This window comes from Hemitrygon akajei, chromosome 9 (assembly GCF_048418815.1).
Source record: "Hemitrygon akajei chromosome 9, sHemAka1.3, whole genome shotgun sequence".
Classification (NCBI taxonomy): domain Eukaryota; kingdom Metazoa; phylum Chordata; class Chondrichthyes; order Myliobatiformes; family Dasyatidae; genus Hemitrygon; species Hemitrygon akajei.
Window position 1 is genome coordinate 103198594 of NC_133132.1, and position 18799 is coordinate 103217392.

At 41.8% G+C, this 18799-nt stretch overlaps 1 protein-coding gene across 1 annotated transcript in view; it reads left to right on the forward strand.

Annotated features, from left to right (window-relative positions):
* The first annotated feature begins 362 nt into the window (after positions 1 to 362).
* Positions 363 to 18799, forward strand: part of LOC140733410 (cyclic GMP-AMP synthase-like) — a 28849-nt gene continuing 10412 nt past the window's right edge. Inside the window, exons 1-4 of the mRNA XM_073056696.1 lie at positions 363 to 1399; positions 5126 to 5348; positions 7231 to 7509; positions 9860 to 9959. Of these exons, the coding sequence (XP_072912797.1) occupies positions 488 to 1399; positions 5126 to 5348; positions 7231 to 7509; positions 9860 to 9959 (1514 nt within the window). The 5' untranslated portion in view covers positions 363 to 487. The remainder of the gene's footprint in view (positions 1400 to 5125; positions 5349 to 7230; positions 7510 to 9859; positions 9960 to 18799) is intronic.

The window sequence follows — 18799 nt, forward strand, 5'->3', positions numbered from 1 at the left end:
TTTGAAGAGAGGTGTGGCTTGGGTTAGGTTGACGGGGATTTGACTTGGGATGGTAGATTGATGGAGGCCGGGTTTGTGCCTGGATATTGATTGGGGGTGCCTGGAATGGGAGACTGAAGGGGCAGGATTTGTGTCGAGATGGGGATCGGCTGAGGATTGACGGGGGCGGGGCTTGGGATAGGAAACCTGATGAAGCCCCTTGGCCCGAAACGTCAACTCTTCATTAACTCCATAGGTGCTCGCTTACCTGCTGAGATCGACAGGGCGGGTTCCACAGTAGACGTATTGGGAGGGGCGGGGTTTGCGACCGGAAACTGACTGGGGCGGGGCATGAGACCGTGATAGTTGTGGGGTGGGAAGGTAATTCAGAACACACAGTCTGCGAGAAGAAAGCAGAGGTCGAGCAGCGTCTGTGAGGGGAGTGAATTGTCGAAGCTCCGCATTAGGAACCTGTTACACTGGAGCCGGCTTGGTGAAGGAGCTGGAAATGAGCAAAAAGAAGGCACCGAGAGGAGCCGGCCACTTAGAGATCGGCACCGATGCGGCTAAGCCCGCCAGATGTGGTAAGGCTACCGGCGCCAAGCCCAAGGGCCACCGAGGAGAAGACCCAGAGAGGCGGCCGGGCCACAGCAACGGTGCTGGCGCTGAAAACAACAGCCCAGCAAATCCCGGCGGCAAGAACAGAGTCGGAAGTGAAAAGTATGCCGGCAGCGGCAGATCTGTTGGTGACAATGTTGTCACCACCATTCCCAGCAAAGCTTCTGGAGGCAATGGAAATATTCCCGGCAGGACTGCTGGTCAGAAGCAACAAAATCCCAGTAAAGATGCTGGTGACAAGGAAAACATACCCGGCAGAGCTGCTGTTCAGAAGGAAAAAAATCCCAGTAGGGTTGCTGGTGACAAGGGAATAATTCCCGGCAAGGCTGCTGTTCAGAAGGGAAAAAATTCCAGTAGCGTTGTTGGTGACAAGGGAATAATTCCCGGCATGGCTGCTGGTGACAAGAGAAATATTTCTGGCAGGACTACTAGACACAAGGAAAACATTACCGTCAAAGCTGCAGGTGACGAGGGAATAATTCCCGACAGGGTTGCTGCTGGCAAGGAAAACATTTCCGGCAGGGCGGCTGCTAACAAGGGAAACGTTTCTGACGGTTCTGAGAGAGCCGAAGACAGGATAGTCATCAGGACTCCGCGCACTGTCAGCAGTGAGGGATCTGGGGACCTGAGCAAACTGCTGAAGACTGTTCTCGAAAGTCTGCGGATTAGATCGGATGAGCGATCTAAAGCATCGAGAATAGTGAACGAGGTGGTGGATCATTTGTTGCGTTCCATTAAAAAGGATCGCAGATTTGCGTCCATCGATAAATTGCCAAGTGGTAGTTACTACGAAAAAGTGAAGGTAAGTGTGGCTGGCCGTTTGAGACAGTGGTTCTCAACATGAGCCATATCTCCCCAAGGGGCCATCCCGATTTCCGTACAGACCACAAGTAAAAATAAACACAAGAAACTGGGGAGTTTCTGAATGAGCCATATTTACCATTTTATGAACTCTTACTAAAATATATAAATAAAGAAAAATAAATGAACATATGTGATTTGATTGGAACCTAAGTGAAATGAATGGGAAAATGTGCCCGATGCAAATGAGGCAATATAGCCTCTGTGTGTGTGTCAGTGGGGGGTGGGGGAGGTGGCGGCACGTCAACGGTTATCTCTGTCCCTGCTTGGCCATGCAGGAATCACTTCAAATCCTGCAGGGCAGGGTGGCCCGCTGAGCCCCGCTCCACATCCACACTCAAATCACAAAATGCCGGTAGGCGGGACTGTTTGCAGCAAGGCCAAGCAGCGAGTGCGCAGCAGAAGGCGGGTTCTGTTTCCCTTTTTACTGACTTCTAAAACATGACACAAGGGCAGCAGTTACAGCTGTGGTATTTGCTGGAAACGGCTAAACTGCAGAAGGGAGAACGTGAAATCTAAAACTGCATCACTATCTAGCACTACAATTTCCATTAAATCCCTGATGCTTATCATATTCTGAAAGGAAGCTTAACTTGCTTTTATTGAAAGTATTATAACATTTCTGAGTGAAAAGGAGCTTGGAACCAGATTGTCACTTCTATGACATATTTTACCTGCCATATATATGAAAAACTGAACTTATTGAACAAATCGTTACTAGGAAAAAAGTCTGCAATCTCTTATCATGCAAAGAGGCTCTTTCCTTGGAAAACTCAATTGGACGTTGAGTTAATGCAATTTCCTTCACTTTCCACTCTTAATATAGAATTGCAAGAAGATTGTATAAAATCAGAATCAGGTTTATTATCACCAGCATGTGACGTCAAATTTGTTAACTTAGCAGCAGCAGTTCAATGCAGTACATAAACTAGAAGAGAAAAAAAACAGTATATGTATATTGAATAGATTTTAAAAACGTGAAAGAAAACCAGAAATACTGTATATTTTTTTAAAAAGTGAGGTGGTGTCCAAGGGTTCAATGTCCATTTAGAAATTGGATGGCAGAGGGGAAGAAGCTGTTCCTGAATCGCTGAGTGTGTGCCTTCAGGCTTCTGTACCTCCTACCTGATGGTAACAGTGAGAAAAGGGCATGCCCTGGGTGCTGGAGGTCCTTAATAATGGACGCTGCCTTCCTGAGACTCTGCTCCCTGAGGATGTCCTGAGAACTTTGTAGGCCAGTACCCAAGATGGAGCTGACTAGATTTACGATCCTCTGCAGTTTCTTTCGGTCCTGTGCAGTAGCCCCTTTATACCAGACAGTGATGCAGCCTGTCAGAATGCTCTCCATAGTACATTTATAGAAGTTTTTGAGTGTATTTGTTGACATGCCAAATATCTTCAAACTCTTAATAAAGTGTAGCTGCTGTCTTGCCTTCTTTATAACTACATTGATATGTTGGGATCAGGTTAGAACCTCAGAGATCTTCACACCCAGGAACCTGAAACTGCTCACTCTCTCCACTTCTGGTCTCTCTATGAGGATTGATATGTATTCCTTCATCTTACCCTTTCGGACATCCACAAAGAGCTCTTTCGTCTTACTGACATTGAGTGCCAGGTTGATGCTGCAGCACCATTCCACTAGTTGGCAGAACTCACTACTAATACGTCCTCTCATCACCATCTAAGATTCTACCAACAATGGTTGTATCAGCAGCAAATTTGTAGATGGTATTTGAGCCATGCCTAGCCACACAGTCATGTATATAGGAAGTAGAGCAGTGGGCTAAGCACACACTCAAGGTGCGCCAGTGTTGATCGTCAGCGAGGAGCATATGTTATCACCAATCTGCACAGATTGTGGTCTTCTGGCTAGGAAGTTGAGGATCCAATTGCAGAGGGAGGTGCAGAGACCCAGGTTCTGCAACTTCTCAATCAGGATTGTGGGAATGAAATGCTGAGCAATAGTCGATGAACAGCATCCTGACGTAGGTGCACAACTGCACATTGATAAGGAATTTTGGTTCAGAGGCTGGCTGGAGATACATATTCCAGATTCATTGATGGATCCATTTGGGGTGAAAGTGAATGATGTTGACACCACATTGCAAGAATATCTTACTGACCTGCAGAATAGCTCAAACAAAATTCAAAGGCAACAATACAATTTCTGGATAACTAGTGATATTCAAAAATAAGTTTTCTCAGCTCCGGGAGAAAGTGAAGTTGTTTTTAATTGGATTTACCACCACTTATCTAGTAAAATGTGGTTTCACCTGCTTTCAAAAGCTCTAAACAGTCTTGATATTGTGAAAAAAAAGTGATCTTCAATTCAAACCAGATATTCAAAAACTTGCTGGTTTGCATCTGTCACAAGCATGTCATTAAATACTCAAAGTAACGATATGAAGTGCCTTTTGTTGTTGCTGGTTGAAAAATATTATATATATATAATCAATAATGTATCATATTCAGTGCTTTGAAGTAGTTTTATTTTTCATATACACCTGAAAGAATATATTTAACATTTAATAGTACTTGTAAGCTGAAACATAAATATTAAATATATTAGAATAACTGGTACAATTGAGCGTATAAAACTCTAACAACTACTGGAGGCTGGGGCCACAGAGGTAAATAAAAGTGACAAGTGAGCCATGAGCAGAAAAAGATTGAGAACCACTGGTGTGAGTGACAGAGATCACCTTTTTAAAAGTGTGTTTGTGTTTTCCTTCCACTGGATGCCTTTATGTTCATTTTCCAGCTGTTTATATTAACCATCCTAATGAAGGGTCTCAGCCGTAAACGTTTACTCCCCTCCATAGATGCTGCCTGACTTGCTGAGTTCCTCCAGCATTTAGTGTGTGTTGCTCTGAATTTCCAGCATCTGCAGCATTTTGTGTGTTTACATTGAATTTTCAGCCTCTCCGTCAGGTGAAGGAACGTTTGCCTTTTAGACTTTTGAAATTGTGAAGTTTGGGCTTTGGATTGCCTTCCATGCAATGATCCCGTCCAGACAGTATGATGGTATTGGGTTTGCTATCTGTGAAGGCAGGAAGAGGGAGAGGAGAGAAATTTCCACAAGTCAGAATGTCCATGCTATCAGGTTGGAGCTATCCAGACAGAATATGAAGTGTTTTTCTTTGAATCCAAGTATGGCCTCATCGTGGCAGTAGAAGAGGCCATATACTGACATGTCAGAACGGGAATGGGGAAACCAAACTGAAATAGGTGGCCACAGGAAACGCTGCCTTTTGTGGTGGATGATACAAAGGCGCTCAATGTGAAATAGTCCCTCAACCTATGTTGTGTCTCATTGATAATGAGACCACACCGTAGAGCACTTTTGTACAGTAGATTCATACAGTATTTTGTTGCATGCTACATCATTGTACTGTGTAATGCTGGGGAGGAAAAGTCCAGGTGAGAGAAGTCACACTTCATGTCAAAGGCTGGGGGCCATTAGATGCTTGATAAGGTGTGATTAACTGCACAGTTTATCTCACACTAAGGTATTGGGGAAAGTGGGCATTAGAGGCAAATGAACAATGGATTGGAGTTTTGCAGAGGGAACTTACCCTTCATAAAATGCTGAGGAAGGTTTTTGGGATGAAAATTGACTTGAAAGATGAGCATAATTTTAATTCTAAATCTCTGACCTCTACAGATTTCAGAACCAAACGAATTTGATGTAATGATCACAGTCCCTGTTGAAAGAATCAAGTATGAAGAGATAGATTCTGAAGGTGCTTTCTACCAAGTTGCATTTAAGAGATGTCCTGGTAGCAACTCTCTTGCTTCATTTGTTGATGATGACGGAATGCTTTCAGCTGAAAAAATGCTTTCTGAACTCAGGAAGCTCATAAAGGACGCAGTAAAGTCATTGACAGGTTAGTTGGCAGATATATAATTTATACCTTACTACACTGTCAGACAACTTGCATATGGTACAGTGCATCAGTTTGTTTTTGGATTGTGCTTGGTTGCGAAGACATCTGGTGATGACTGTCCTCCTCAGGATTTCATCCAAGAACTTAGAAGTTGCAGAGAAACACACACAAAATTTCTGAGGAACTCAGCAGGTCAGGCAGCACCTATAGTGCAGAATAAATGTCGATTCTTTATTCCACTCCAGAGATGATGCCTGATTTGCTGAGTTCTGCAGCAGGTTGTGTGTGTTACTCTGGATTTCCAGCATCTGCAGAATCTCTTGGGGTTTAACGGTTGCATGTTGAAGGGCTGGTGGCAATTGTGCCAATCCGATCCACACCTGGAAGGGGTTCAGTGAGCTGTGGTATTGACTTATGTTTGACAGTCAATTCAGATGTCGTATCCGAGATTGTAGAGAAAGAGCAGGTTAATATAGTTGATAACTAAATTATCTATGGCCATGTAGGTAGTGAAGGGACACTAGAGATGAATGACCTCTTCTGAGTCCACTAAGTATCCATAGAGAGATATAGCACAGGAGCAGGCCATTTGGCCCATCTTGTCTGCCCTGACCATCACTGCCCATTAACACTAATCCTACATAAATTCTGTTCTCCCCCCTCCCCCCCCCCACAAGCTTCTACTTATCACATTACACTTACGGCAATTTGCAGTGGCCAATTAACCTAACAATCTGCACATGTTTGGAATGTGGTAAGAAACAATAGTTACAGGGAGAACCTGCAAATCTCACACGTTCAGTGACTGCGGTCTCTGGTGCTACCCAATCTCCAGGATCTTCCAAACAGGATAAGGATCAGACCACTGGTCACTTCAGCATGGCTTTGCTTCTTCTCAGTGACTACAGTAGAGAATAGCCCTCCATGCACTTCCCAACCATGTACTTATCCAAATTACTCTACACCCTCAGGTTTCCCTGAAATATTTCACCTTTCACCCTTAACCAAACACCTCTAGTTCAAATCTTGCCCAAGCTCAGTGGAAGAAGCCTGCTTGCAATTACCCAATCTATACCCCTCAAAATTTTGTATACCTCTATCAAATCTCCCCTTATTCTAACCTATTTAATCTTTCCCTATAACTCAAGTTCTGGCAACATCCTGTAAATTTTCTTTGTACTCTTTCAATCTTATTGATACTTTTCCTGTAGGTAGGTGACCAGAACTGCACATAATGTTCCAGATTAGGCCTCACCAATGTCTTATATCACTTCAACATAACATCCCATCTCCTGTACTCAGTACTTTGATCTATGAAGGCCAATGTGTCAAAAACTCTCTTTATGATCCTATTAACATGTTGACACCACTTTCAAAGAATTATGGATCTGTATTGCCAGATCCCCCTGTTGTACCGTGCTCCTCATACCCCAGCTTTTGTTGTGTAAGTTCTACCCTGGATCATCCTCCCAAAGTGCAACACTTCATACTTGATAACATTGAACTCTATCTGCCATGTATGGATATTTTGTTCATGGATCATGTTGTAGTTAGCTATTATAATCAAAGTTAGTTAGCCCATCACCTCAACTGGGGTAGAGGTCAACAACAGCTCGCCAGAGTCCTCTGTCCTTGGCCAGTCTTTCAAGATGTCTCCAGGTGTAGCCCATCATATGTCTTCCAGGCAAAGGTCCATTCTGACCCAGGGAGGAGATCTTTGGAGCTATTCTGTAGTTCTGGGTTTTTACGGGATGGGGTTGCTAGCCCCATGCTCCTTTTCCAGCCAGGCTTGGGATCATCCATGCTTAATCAAAGCTTAAGAGAGGTTCACTGTGATCAAAGCTTAAGAGAGTTTCACTCATTTCAGTGTCACTGTTTACAGAACACGAGATAAAGATGGAAAGGAAGAAATCGGGAAGCCCAGCTGTGACACTCATGATTGAGGGAGACAGTGGACATGAACAGCGGATCTCACTGGACATGGTATTAGCTCTGGAAGTGAAGTCACAGAGCTGGCCACCAAGCACGACTAACGGTCTGAGAATTGAAAAGTGGTTGGGAAACAAGGTCAGGAGTGAATTCAGACAAAAGCCATTTTATCTGGTACCAAAACAACAGCCACTTGAGAATACAGAAGGAGTCCAAATTGAATCACAGAAAGGTGTGTTACCACAGACATTTCTAAAAAATTGCATTAGCAGAAAATGAAGGCAAATATGTTATGATGATAGTGGGACAATTATCTTAGTAAATTTACATTCAGTGGGTACTTTATTAAGTACACTGTACACTTGCTCATTAATACAAATATCTAATCAGCCTGTCATGTGACAGCAACTCAGTGCATAAAAGAATGCAGACATGGTCAAGAGATCCAGTTGTTGTTCAGACCAAACATCCGAATGGGGAAGAAATGTGATCTAAGTGACTTTGACCATGGAATGAATGTTGGTGCCAAGCGGGGTGAACATGGAACATAGAAATCTACAGCACATGACAGGCCCTTTGGCCCACAATGTTGTGCTGACCATGAAATCGACTCTAGAAACTGCCTAGAATTACCCTATCGCATAGCCTTCTATTCTACTAAGCTCTGTGTTCTTATCTAAGAGTCTCTTAAAAGACTCTATTGTATCTGCCTCCACCACTATTGCTGGCAGTGCATTCCATGCATCCACTACTCTCTGTGTGGAAAGTTTATCCCTGACATCCCCTCTGTACCTACTTCCAAGCACCTTAAAACTATGCCCCCTCATGTTGGCTATTTTAGCTCTGGGAAAAAGCCTCTGACTATCCACATGATGAATGCCTCTCACCATCTATTACACCTCTATCAGGTCACCTCTCATCCTCTGTCACTCCAAGGAGAAAAGGCCAAGTTCACTCAACCTATTCTCATAAGGCACCCTCTCCAAGTTAAGGGGTGGTTTGAGTATCTCAGAGACTGCTGATCTCCTGGGATTTTCATGCACAACAGTGTCCAGAGTTTACAAAGAATGGTGTGAAAAAACAGTAGGTAGCAGTTCTTGAGCAAAAGCGCTCAAGTAACTAGGCTCCTCTGGATCCTCTCCATTGTCAGCATATCTTTTCTTAGATAAGGGAGCCAAAACTGCTCACAATACTCCACGTGTGGTCTGACCAATATCTTATAAAGTCTCAGCATGACATCCTTGCTTTTCTAGTCCCCGAAATGAATGCTAACATTGCAATGGCTATCGAATCAACTGGCAAGTTAACCTTTAGGGAATCCTGCAGGAGGATTCCCAAGTCTCTTTGCACCTCTCATTTCTGAATTTTCCCATGATTTAGAATATAGTCAATCTTGCAAAGTACATGACCATACACACCCCTACACTATATTCCATCTGCCACTTCTTTACCCATTCTTCTAATCTAAATCTGTCTGCAGACTCCCTGCTTCCTCAGCACCATGAACCTCCGTATCTACATATCATCCCCAAACTTTGAGACAAATCCATCAAATTCTATTATCCAAATCATTGATATGTGAAAAGAAGTGGTCCCTGCGAAACACCTCTAGTCACTGGCAGCCAACCAGAAAAGGAATGCCTCCTGCCTGTCAGCCAAATCTCTATCCATTTTCTTGTACTCAAATATAATTTATTGTTATACATAATGGGCAAGCCATCTGCCCCCAACTACAGAATGAGATGTTTTCCATGTTCACTTGTACAAAAGAATTTGCTTGAGTATTGTGGGATGGTAAAATTGCTGTTGGAATGTCTTCAGTTCTTCTGTTTTCTTCTATAATATGAGCAGACCAGTAGGCGTATCTGTAAATGTAGTTTCTGTTTGCAAACCTTATGGCAGCATGAAGAAAAAGTCCTGTGGAATGTTCCCTTGAAATCTGAGATCTGTTGCTTTTATTAATGGCTTTTACAGGATTAGGAATGCACATGGGTCAGTCTAACCCAGTCGCAATACGTCAAGTCAAGTCACTTTTTATTGTCATTTCGATCATAACTGCTGGTACAGTACATAGTAAAAACGAGACAATGTTTTTCAGGACCATGGTGCTACATGAAACAATACAAAAACTACATTGAACTATGTAAAAACACAGAAAAAACTACACTAGACTACAGACCTACCCAGGACTGCATAAAGTGCACAAAACAGTGCAGGCATTACAATAAATAATAAGACAATAGGCACAGTAGAGGCAGTAAGTTGGTGTCAGTCCAGGCTCTGGGTATTGAGGAGTCTGATAGCTTGGGGGAAGAAACTGTTACATAGTCTGGTCGTGAGAGCCTGAATGCTTTGGTGCCTTTTCCCAGATGGCAGGAGGGAGAAGAGTTTGTATGAGGGGTGCGTGGGGTTTTTCATAATGCTGTTTGCTTTGCGGATGCAGCGTGTAGTGTAAATGTTTGTAATAACACAAAGCCTTGTACCAGAGTCCACAGTCAAAGGGGTGGTGTCACAGGGAGAGCTGCCAAATAGCACGGTTAACAACATTTGTTGGGATTTTAACTCTGTTTTAATTGTTGCAGAAATGTGGCGAATCTCATTCTCGCATATTGAGAAGATGATGATCATGAACCACGGCAGCGCAAAAATTTGCTGTGAGAATAAATCACCGAAGTGTTGCAGGTTTGTTTTGTTGTGTGTAATGTTGTGTTTGTTCCCATTTCCTATATACTTTGTCTCTCTACTCGCTATCAAAGATGTTTATACAGAACAGTGTTGACAAAGGGCCAGTAGCATCATGAAGGGTCCCACCCATTCTGTTCATGGACTGTTTGCCCCACTGTGGGCAAGGAGGCTGTGTAGCATCTGTGCCAGGACCACTCAAGAACAGTTACTTTCCCCAAGCAATAAGGCTCATGAACACCTGCACCCACTAACTCACCCCTCCATGCCCCACTACCACTGCTTTATCATTTCCAGTCAATCACCTTATGCATAGAAACTCCAATGCCTAATGTCCCTTTATGGACATGCAATCAATGTTGAAAATAAATTTAATATTAATGTACATATACAACACTGAAATTCATTTTCTTGCAGGCAATCTCCGTAAATACAGGAAATGCAATAAAATCAATGAAAGATCAAACACAACAGGACAATTTTATGTATTGCACTGTACTGCTGCTGCAGCAAAAAAAACCATGAGTGATGATCACCTGATTCTGATATGGGTTTCTATTGTGGACTGAGAGCAGTAAGAGGGCAGGGAGAGGGGAATCATGGTTGAAGAGAAAGAAAGGAGGGAGCAAGAAGCACCAGAGACATTCTAGTTTTTTAGTGCTGGGTGTGGATGTCTCAGGAAAAGAGTAAACAGTTGCCGTTTTGGGCTGAAACCCTTCATCAAAACTGGAAAGTAGTAGGAAATGCTAGACTAAGAATGTGGGGGGAGGGAAGGAAGAAGTAATTGATAATAGGTGAAACCTGGCGAGGGGCTGAAAAGATCTGGGAAGTTGATTGGTGACAGATAAAGGGCTGGAGAAGGGAGGGTGGTATCTGATAGGAGAGGGTAAAAGACCATGATAGAATATGAAGGGGGAGTAGCACCAGAGGGAGGTGATGGGAAGGTAAAGAGATAAGATGACAGAGGGAAAAAGGAATGGCGAATGGTGAAAGGGAGGAGTATTTACTGGAAGTTCAATCAATTGACGTTCATTCCATCAGATTGGAGGCTATCCAGACAGAATATGTTGTTCCTCCAATCTGAGTATGGCCACATCGTAGCTGAAGAGAAAGCCATGGGCTGACATGTTGGAATGGGAATGGGATATAGAATTGAAGTAGGTGGCCATTGGGAGATCCTGCTTTTTCTGGCAGACGGAATGTAGGTGCTCAGTGAAGCAGACTCCCTATCTACGTCATGCCTCTGTTGTTGCGTGAATGAAGTCACCAGAGTAGTGTGGTGGATATGAAGCAGCCTCTTTATTCAACAAAACTGATACAGCAGGCACCGTATTGAGATAATTTTTGTTGGAAGAAGGTCTGCTTGGCCCAGCCCTACACAACATTTTATGTGCTAATGATCAAAGAAATATTCAGGACAATTCAAACAAATCCAGATTTACAATACTTCCTTTGAATTACACACCCCTTTCTCACCTTTATACCTAGACTACAGACATCCAAATGCACACAAATAACAAATTTAAATCAGCGTTATCTACCCATTGTTCATTGTTGCATTTTAGATTTAATCTTCAATGCAAATTCAGATCTGAATGTTGGTCTCTGAAGTCAACATTTAATTTATGTCCTAACCCCAAAAATGCCCTAACCGTCTCACCGATATCCAGAAGGCCACACCGGGAACACCGGAAACAGTAGATGATCCCAACAGACTTGCGGGTGAAATGGAAGGACTGTTTGGGAACCTGAATATTAGTGAGTGAGGAGGTATAGGAGCAGATGTGGCACTTGTTCAGCTTGTAAGGATAAATACCTGGAAGGAGATCAGTGGGGACTGATGGGTGGACTAGGGATTCACATAGGGAACTATCCTTGCGGAAAGTGCAAAGTGGGAAGGAGGGAAAAATGTGCTAGGTGGTGGGATCTCGATGGAAATTTTGGAAGTTATGGAGAATTATGTGCTGGTGTAGGTGAGGACAAGAGGAACCTTATCCTTGGGGAGGCGACGGGAGGATGGAGTGACGACGGCATTGATGGTGGAGGAAGGGAAGCCCCTTTTTTTGAAGGAGGAGGACATCTAATTAGTTCTGGAATGAAAAGCCTCATCCTGAGAGTAGATGTAACTGAGACAGGGGAACTGAGAGAAGGGGATGGCATTTTTACAAGAGACAATGAGGGAAGAGTTATAGTTCAGGTAGTTGTGAGAGTCAGTAGGTTTACAAAAGAAATCAGTCTCCAGAGGTGGAGACAGAGAGATCAAGAAAGGAGAGGGAGGAGTGTTGGAAAAAGACCAAATAAATTTAAGGGCAGAGTGTAAGTTGGAGGCAAAGTTGATGAAGTCAAAGAGCTCAGCATGGTTACAAGAAACACCATCAATGTAGTTGTTAATATAGCGTAAGAAGAGTTGGGGAGCATTGCCGGTGTAGGCTTGGACATGAATTATTCCATGTTGCTGACAAAAAGATTGGCATAGCTGGGACCGAAGTGAGTGCCCATGGCTACACTTTTGGTTTGAAAGAAGTAGGAGGAGCTGAAGGAGAAATTATGGAGGGTGAGGATTAGTTCCACCAGATGTTTTGTATCGTGTTTGTTAAGTGCTCTTTATTTCTGCTTCCCAACCACCTCTTATGTATCCTAGCTATATATATATATATGCCTAAAACTTTTGCACAGCACTATATATACATCTATATCTATCTATCAGTCCTTTGGTGTCAGTCTAACTATCTATCATATTTATATTTATTGTGCTCTTTATCTTATTGTGTTATTTTTGGTGGGGTTTTTTGAGCTATATCAGATCTTTTAACAATTATTTTGTTCTCCTTTACTCTTGTGTACTGGAAGTAACATTAAACAATCCTGAATCTTGAATCTTAAAATACCAAGTTGCACAAATTACAGGTAACACTGTGGATTTTTGCTTTGTCAGAATTAGTTGATGGTTGCCAGGCTACTCAAAGCAGGTCTTGTGCCGTTGTAGAGTAAAGCAACTAGGAATGACACACAATCGCAAGTGTTATAATCATATATTCCTGTTGTCATGTCATTATGTGGACATTGTAGGGTGTGCCTTTGGCATTTTCTACAATTAAGTGTTGTTATAAACACAAAGGAATCTGCAAATGCTGGAAATTCAGAGCAAAATACATAAAATGCTAGAGGAACGTAGCACGCCATTCAGCATCAATGGAGAGGAGTAAATAGTCAACGTTTTGGGCTGAGATCCTTCATCAGGACTGGGTAGTCTTCAACCTGATGGCATGAATAGCAATTTCTCTATCTTCTTGTAATTTCTCTTCTCCCCTCCCCATCTCTATTTTTCAATTTCTTATTCTGGCTCCCCACTAGCCCCTTCTGTTTGGGAGGGGGATGGGAACTGGAGTGATAGGGCTGAGGATGGGGTTGTTGTGTAGTGAGACTACTGTTTTTGAATGCATACAGTATATGGAATAAGGTAGATGAACTGGTAGCACAGTAACAGATCGGCATTTATGATGTGGGCATCACTGAATCGTGGCTGAAACAGCCAAAAGCTTAACATCCAAGGATTCACATTGCATTGAAAGACAGGCAGGTAGGCAGAGGTCTGTTGATTAAAATTGAAATCAAATCATGAGAAAGAGGTAACATAGGATCAGAAGGTGTAGAACTATTGTGGATAGAGCTAAGAAACTGCAAGGATAAAAAGACTAAAGGGAATTGTATATAGACCTCTGAACAGTAGCAAAGATGTGGTTTACAAATACAATTTGGAAATCGAAAATGTTCAAAGTTCAAAGTAAATTTTATTATCAGAGTATATATATGTGGAGTTTTAGAGGTTCCGGTGACATCATCATCCAGAATGGCAGCTTAAGTCTCCTCCGGAAAAACACATATTTTGCCCCGTTAATCCATCTAATATAAGATTTTTTGAAAATATCTGAATTGATAAGAGAAGCAAGAATGGGGAAAAAGAATGGAGATAAAAAAAAGCATCACTGCGGAGCCTGTGGACGAGAGGGGTGCAGCGAGCGGCTCTCCTACCCGAACGCATAGCAGCAAGGCTGACAATGGGCCTTGTTCAGGCGAAGCAGCAAATATGATAAACATTCTGGAAGAGATATGGGAATTCCAATAAGATATAAAACAGCAACTAAATGATATCAAGTCAGAGCTCGCCAACATCAATCAAAAAATAGCGGTGGCAGAGACACAAATTGAGAAAGTGAAAGATCGCATGCAAAACGTGGAATGGATACTAAGTAAGACGATAAAAATATTAAATCAACAAGAAAGTAAACTGCTTGACCAGGAGGGAAGATCATGGTGGAAAAATATCAGGATATACAATTTTCCCGAAGGAATGGAGGGTTTGTCTATGATGGAGTTTGTATGAAAGTTGCTGCAGGACGTGCTAGAGATTCCTTCGACTGTGGAGCTTGAAATTGAGAGGGCGAATTGTGCGCTCGCCCTGAGGCCTACTGGAGACAGAGAAGATAAGCCATACTCAATAGTAATTAGATTCCTTTGATACAATACCAAGGTGGAGATTCTACGAAGGGCCTGGGGAAAGAAGAGGGTGTTTCAATCAAGATTACCCCCTGGTGGTCCTGCAGAAACGTAAAGAATACTCTGCAGTCAAGAGAATATTAAAGCAAGGAAAGATTAGATTTCAAACTCCGTACCCTGATGAACTGCAAGTGTTTTATGAAGCAAACATGAGGAAATCTGCAGATGCTGGAAATTCAAACAACACACACAAAATGCTGGTAGAACACAGCAGGCTAGGTAGCATCTATAGGGAGAAGCGCTGTCGACGTTTTGGGCCGAGACCCTTTGTCAGGACTAACCGAAAGGAAAGATAGAGAGTTGAAAGTAGTGGGGGGGAGGGGGAAATGTGAAATGATAGGAGAAGACCGGAGGGGGTGGGATGAAGCTAAGAGCTGGAAAGGTGATTGGCGAAAGTGATACAGAGCTGGAGAAGGGAAAGGATCATGGGACAGGAGGCTTCAGGAGAAAGAAAGGGGGGGAAGCACCAGAGGGAGATGGAGAACAGGCAAACAACTAAATATGTCAGGGATGGGGTAAGAAGGGGAGGAGGGGCATTAATGGAAGTTAGAGAAGTCAATGTTCATGCCATCAGGTTGGAGGCTACCCAGCCGGTATATAAGGTGTTGTTCCTCCAACCTGAGTTTGGATTCATCTTGACAGTAGAGGAGGCCGTGGATAGACATATCAGATTTTTTTGTACTAAAGGGTATTTCAGAAAAATAGTCTCCTCTGTATGAAATTGAATGACCCTTACCCATTGATCTACAGACCCCATTTCCAGAAAAGTTGGGATATTTTCCAAAATGCAATAAAAACAAAAATCTGTTACATGTTAATTCACATGAACCTTTATTTAACTGACAAAAGTACAAAGAAAAGATTTTCAGTAGTTTTACTGACCAACTTAATTGTATTTTGTAAATATACACAAATTTAGAATTTGATGGCTGCAACACACTCAACAAAAGTTGGGACAGAGGCATGTTTACCATTGTGTTACATCACCTTTCCTTTTAATAATGTTTTTTAATCATTTTGGAACTGAGGATATTAATTGTAGTAGATTTGCAATTGGAAATTTTGTCCATTCTTGCTTGATATAAGACTTCAGCTGCTCAACATTCCGTGGTCTCCGTTGTCTGATTCTCCTCTTCATGATGCGCCATACATTTACAATAGGAGATAGATCTGGACTGGCAGCAGGCCAGTCAAGCACACGCACTCTGTGTCTACAAAACCACGCTGTTGTAGCCCGTGCAGAATGTGGTCTGGTATTGTCCTGCTGAAATAAGCATGGACGTCCCGGGAAGAGACGTCGCCTTGATGGCAACATATGTCTCTCTAAAATCCTAATATACGCCTCAGAGTCAATGGTACCTTCACATACATGCAACTCACCCATGCCGTGCGCACTGATGCACCCCCATACCATCACAGATGCTGGCTTTTGCACCTTTCGCTGATAACAATCAGGATGGTCGTATTCATCTTTGGCACGGAGAACTCGACGCCTGTTTTTTCCGAAAACTAGCTGAAATGTGGACTCATCTGACCACAGCACATGGTTCCACAGTCTTTCGGTCCATCTGAGATGAGCTCGGGCCCCGAGAACTCGCCGGCGTTTCTGCATAGAGTTGATGTATGGCTTCCTCCTTGCGTAATACAGTTTCAAGTTGCATTTCTGGATGCAGCGGCGGACTGTATTAAGTGACAATGGTTTTCCGAAGTACTCCCGAGCCCAGGTGGCTATAATTGTCACAGTAGCATGACGGTTTCTTAGGCAGTGCCGCCTGAGGGCTCGAAGATCACGCGCATTCAACAGTGGTTTCCGACCTTGTCCTTTATGCACTGAGATGTCTCTGAATTCTCTGAATCTTTTCACAATATTATGTACTGTAGATGTTGAAAGACCTAAATTCTCTGCAATCTTGCGTTGGGAAATGTTCCTTTTGAACTAACTAACAATTCTCTCATGAATTTTGGCACAAAGGGGTGAGCCACGACCCATCCTTGCTTGCAAAGACTGAGCCTTTGATGGACGCTACTTTTATACCCAGTCATGATACCTCACCTGCTACCAATTAGCCTGCTTAATGTGGAGTCTTCCAAACCGGTGTTATTTGAATATTCTGTGCACTTTTCAATCTTATTTTAACTCTGTCCCAATTTTTGTTGAGTGTGTTGCAGCCATCAAATTCTAAATTTGTGTATATTTACAAAATACAATTAAGTTGGTCAGTAAAACTATTGAAAATCTTTTCTTTGTACTTTTGTCAGTTAAATAAAGGTTCACGTGAATTAACATATCACAGATTTTTGTTTTTATTGCATTTTGGAAAATATCCCAACTTTTCTGGAAATGGGGTTTGTAGTAGAATTCTATCTGAAATGAAAAAAGAACAAGCCCGTGTAGTATATTTACAGGAAACTCACTTAAGTGATAATGAGCGTGGAAAACTAAAGAGAATGGGCTTCACTAATTTGTTTTACTCATATAAATCAGGACATAGGAGAGGAGTTGCTATTCTAATCTCAAGCAAGCTAAGTTTTGAAAAAGTATTCGAATTGGGAGATAAGGGGGGCAGATATATTCTGGTAAGGGAGAATATAGACGGAAATTCAGTTACTCCATTGAATATATATGCACCCCCAGGAAGTGATATTAGTTTCTTTCAGAAAATTACTAATATTATGGTAACAGAAACAGAAGGTCTCCTGATATGTGGGGGAGACTTAAATATACAATTACAACCAAAGTTAGACTCTTCCAATAGAAAAACCTATGAAACAAAATCCTTACATAAGGAAGTTAATACACTTTTTGAGGAAGTTGGTCTAATGGATATATGGAGGGACCTTTTCCCCAACAGAAGGGATTACACTCATTATTCTGCCCTCCATTCTGTATATACAAGAATAGCCTATCTCATAACATTTGGAAAAGACAAAGACAAAATAAACACATGTGGAATTGGGACAACAGATGTAAGTGACCATGCATCTATATATTTATCTGTAGATTTTGACCTACAACCAAGGAATACTATTTGGAAACTAAATTCAACTCTACTCAATGATCCCTACTGTAAGGAACAAATTAAAAATGAAATTGGTCTTTACTTAGAATTCAGTGATAATGGAGAGGTTTCACCTCCCATTCTATGGGATACTCTGAAGGCCGTTTTAAGAGGGAAAAATTATAGCGATGTCTTCATAGAAGGAAAAAAAAGGAATTAAACATTAGAGGAATTACAAAATAGGCTGAAGGAACTAGAAAAAAAAGCAAATTGAATTTGGCACAGGATACATTAGAGGAAATAAAAAAAAATTAGGGATTAAATTAATAGTTTAGCTACGCAAGAAATCAGGAAAAAATTAATGTTTCTGAAACAGAGACATTATGAAAGTGGATCTAAGTCTATGAAAATACTGACGTGGAAACTGAAAAAAAAATAGCAGAAAATACAATTCATAGAATTAGGGTACCAAGAACAAAAATGATAAAAAATAAGCTAAGTAAAATTCAAGAAGCTTTTGAAGTGTTTTATAAAACTCTATATTCCAAAGTTCCAGGGGGAAGCATAACCCAAATTGACACCTTCCTGAATTCTCTAGAGTTACCCACTTTAAGTGAAGAACAAAATCATGACCGCTGACATAACTGAAATTGAACTAAAAGCTACAATTATTAGGCTTAAATTAAGCAAGTCACCAGGATCAGATGGGTATATGGCAGAGTGGTACAAAGAATTTAAAAGTGAGTTAATTCTTGTCTTACTCCTCACACTGAACTGGGCTCTAGAAAAGCCACAAATGCCACCCAGCTGGAAGGAAGTGATAATCTCAGCTATACCGAAAGAAGGCAAGGAGTAAATGGAATGTGGGTCATTTAGACCAATATCCGTTCTTAATGTAGATTATAGATTATTTACCTCCATCATGGCCAAACGATTAGAAGAGTTTCTATCCATACTGATACATAACGATCAGACAGGTTTTATACAACACCACCAAACAAGACAATATACGAAGGACTCTTCACATTATGGATCATATACAAAAAAATAAAATTGAAGCAATAGTGATAAGCGTGGACATTGAAAAGGCATTTGGTTCGATTAATTAGAATTTTCTTTACAGAGTTTTACATAGATTTGATTTCCATGACAATTATTAAAACTATATGACAACCCTACTGCTAGGATTAAAATCAATGGATATTTATCAAAGTTTTACCCTAGAAAGGGGCACAAGACAGGGTTGTGCATGGTCACTGCTACTCTTCGCATTATCTCTGGAAC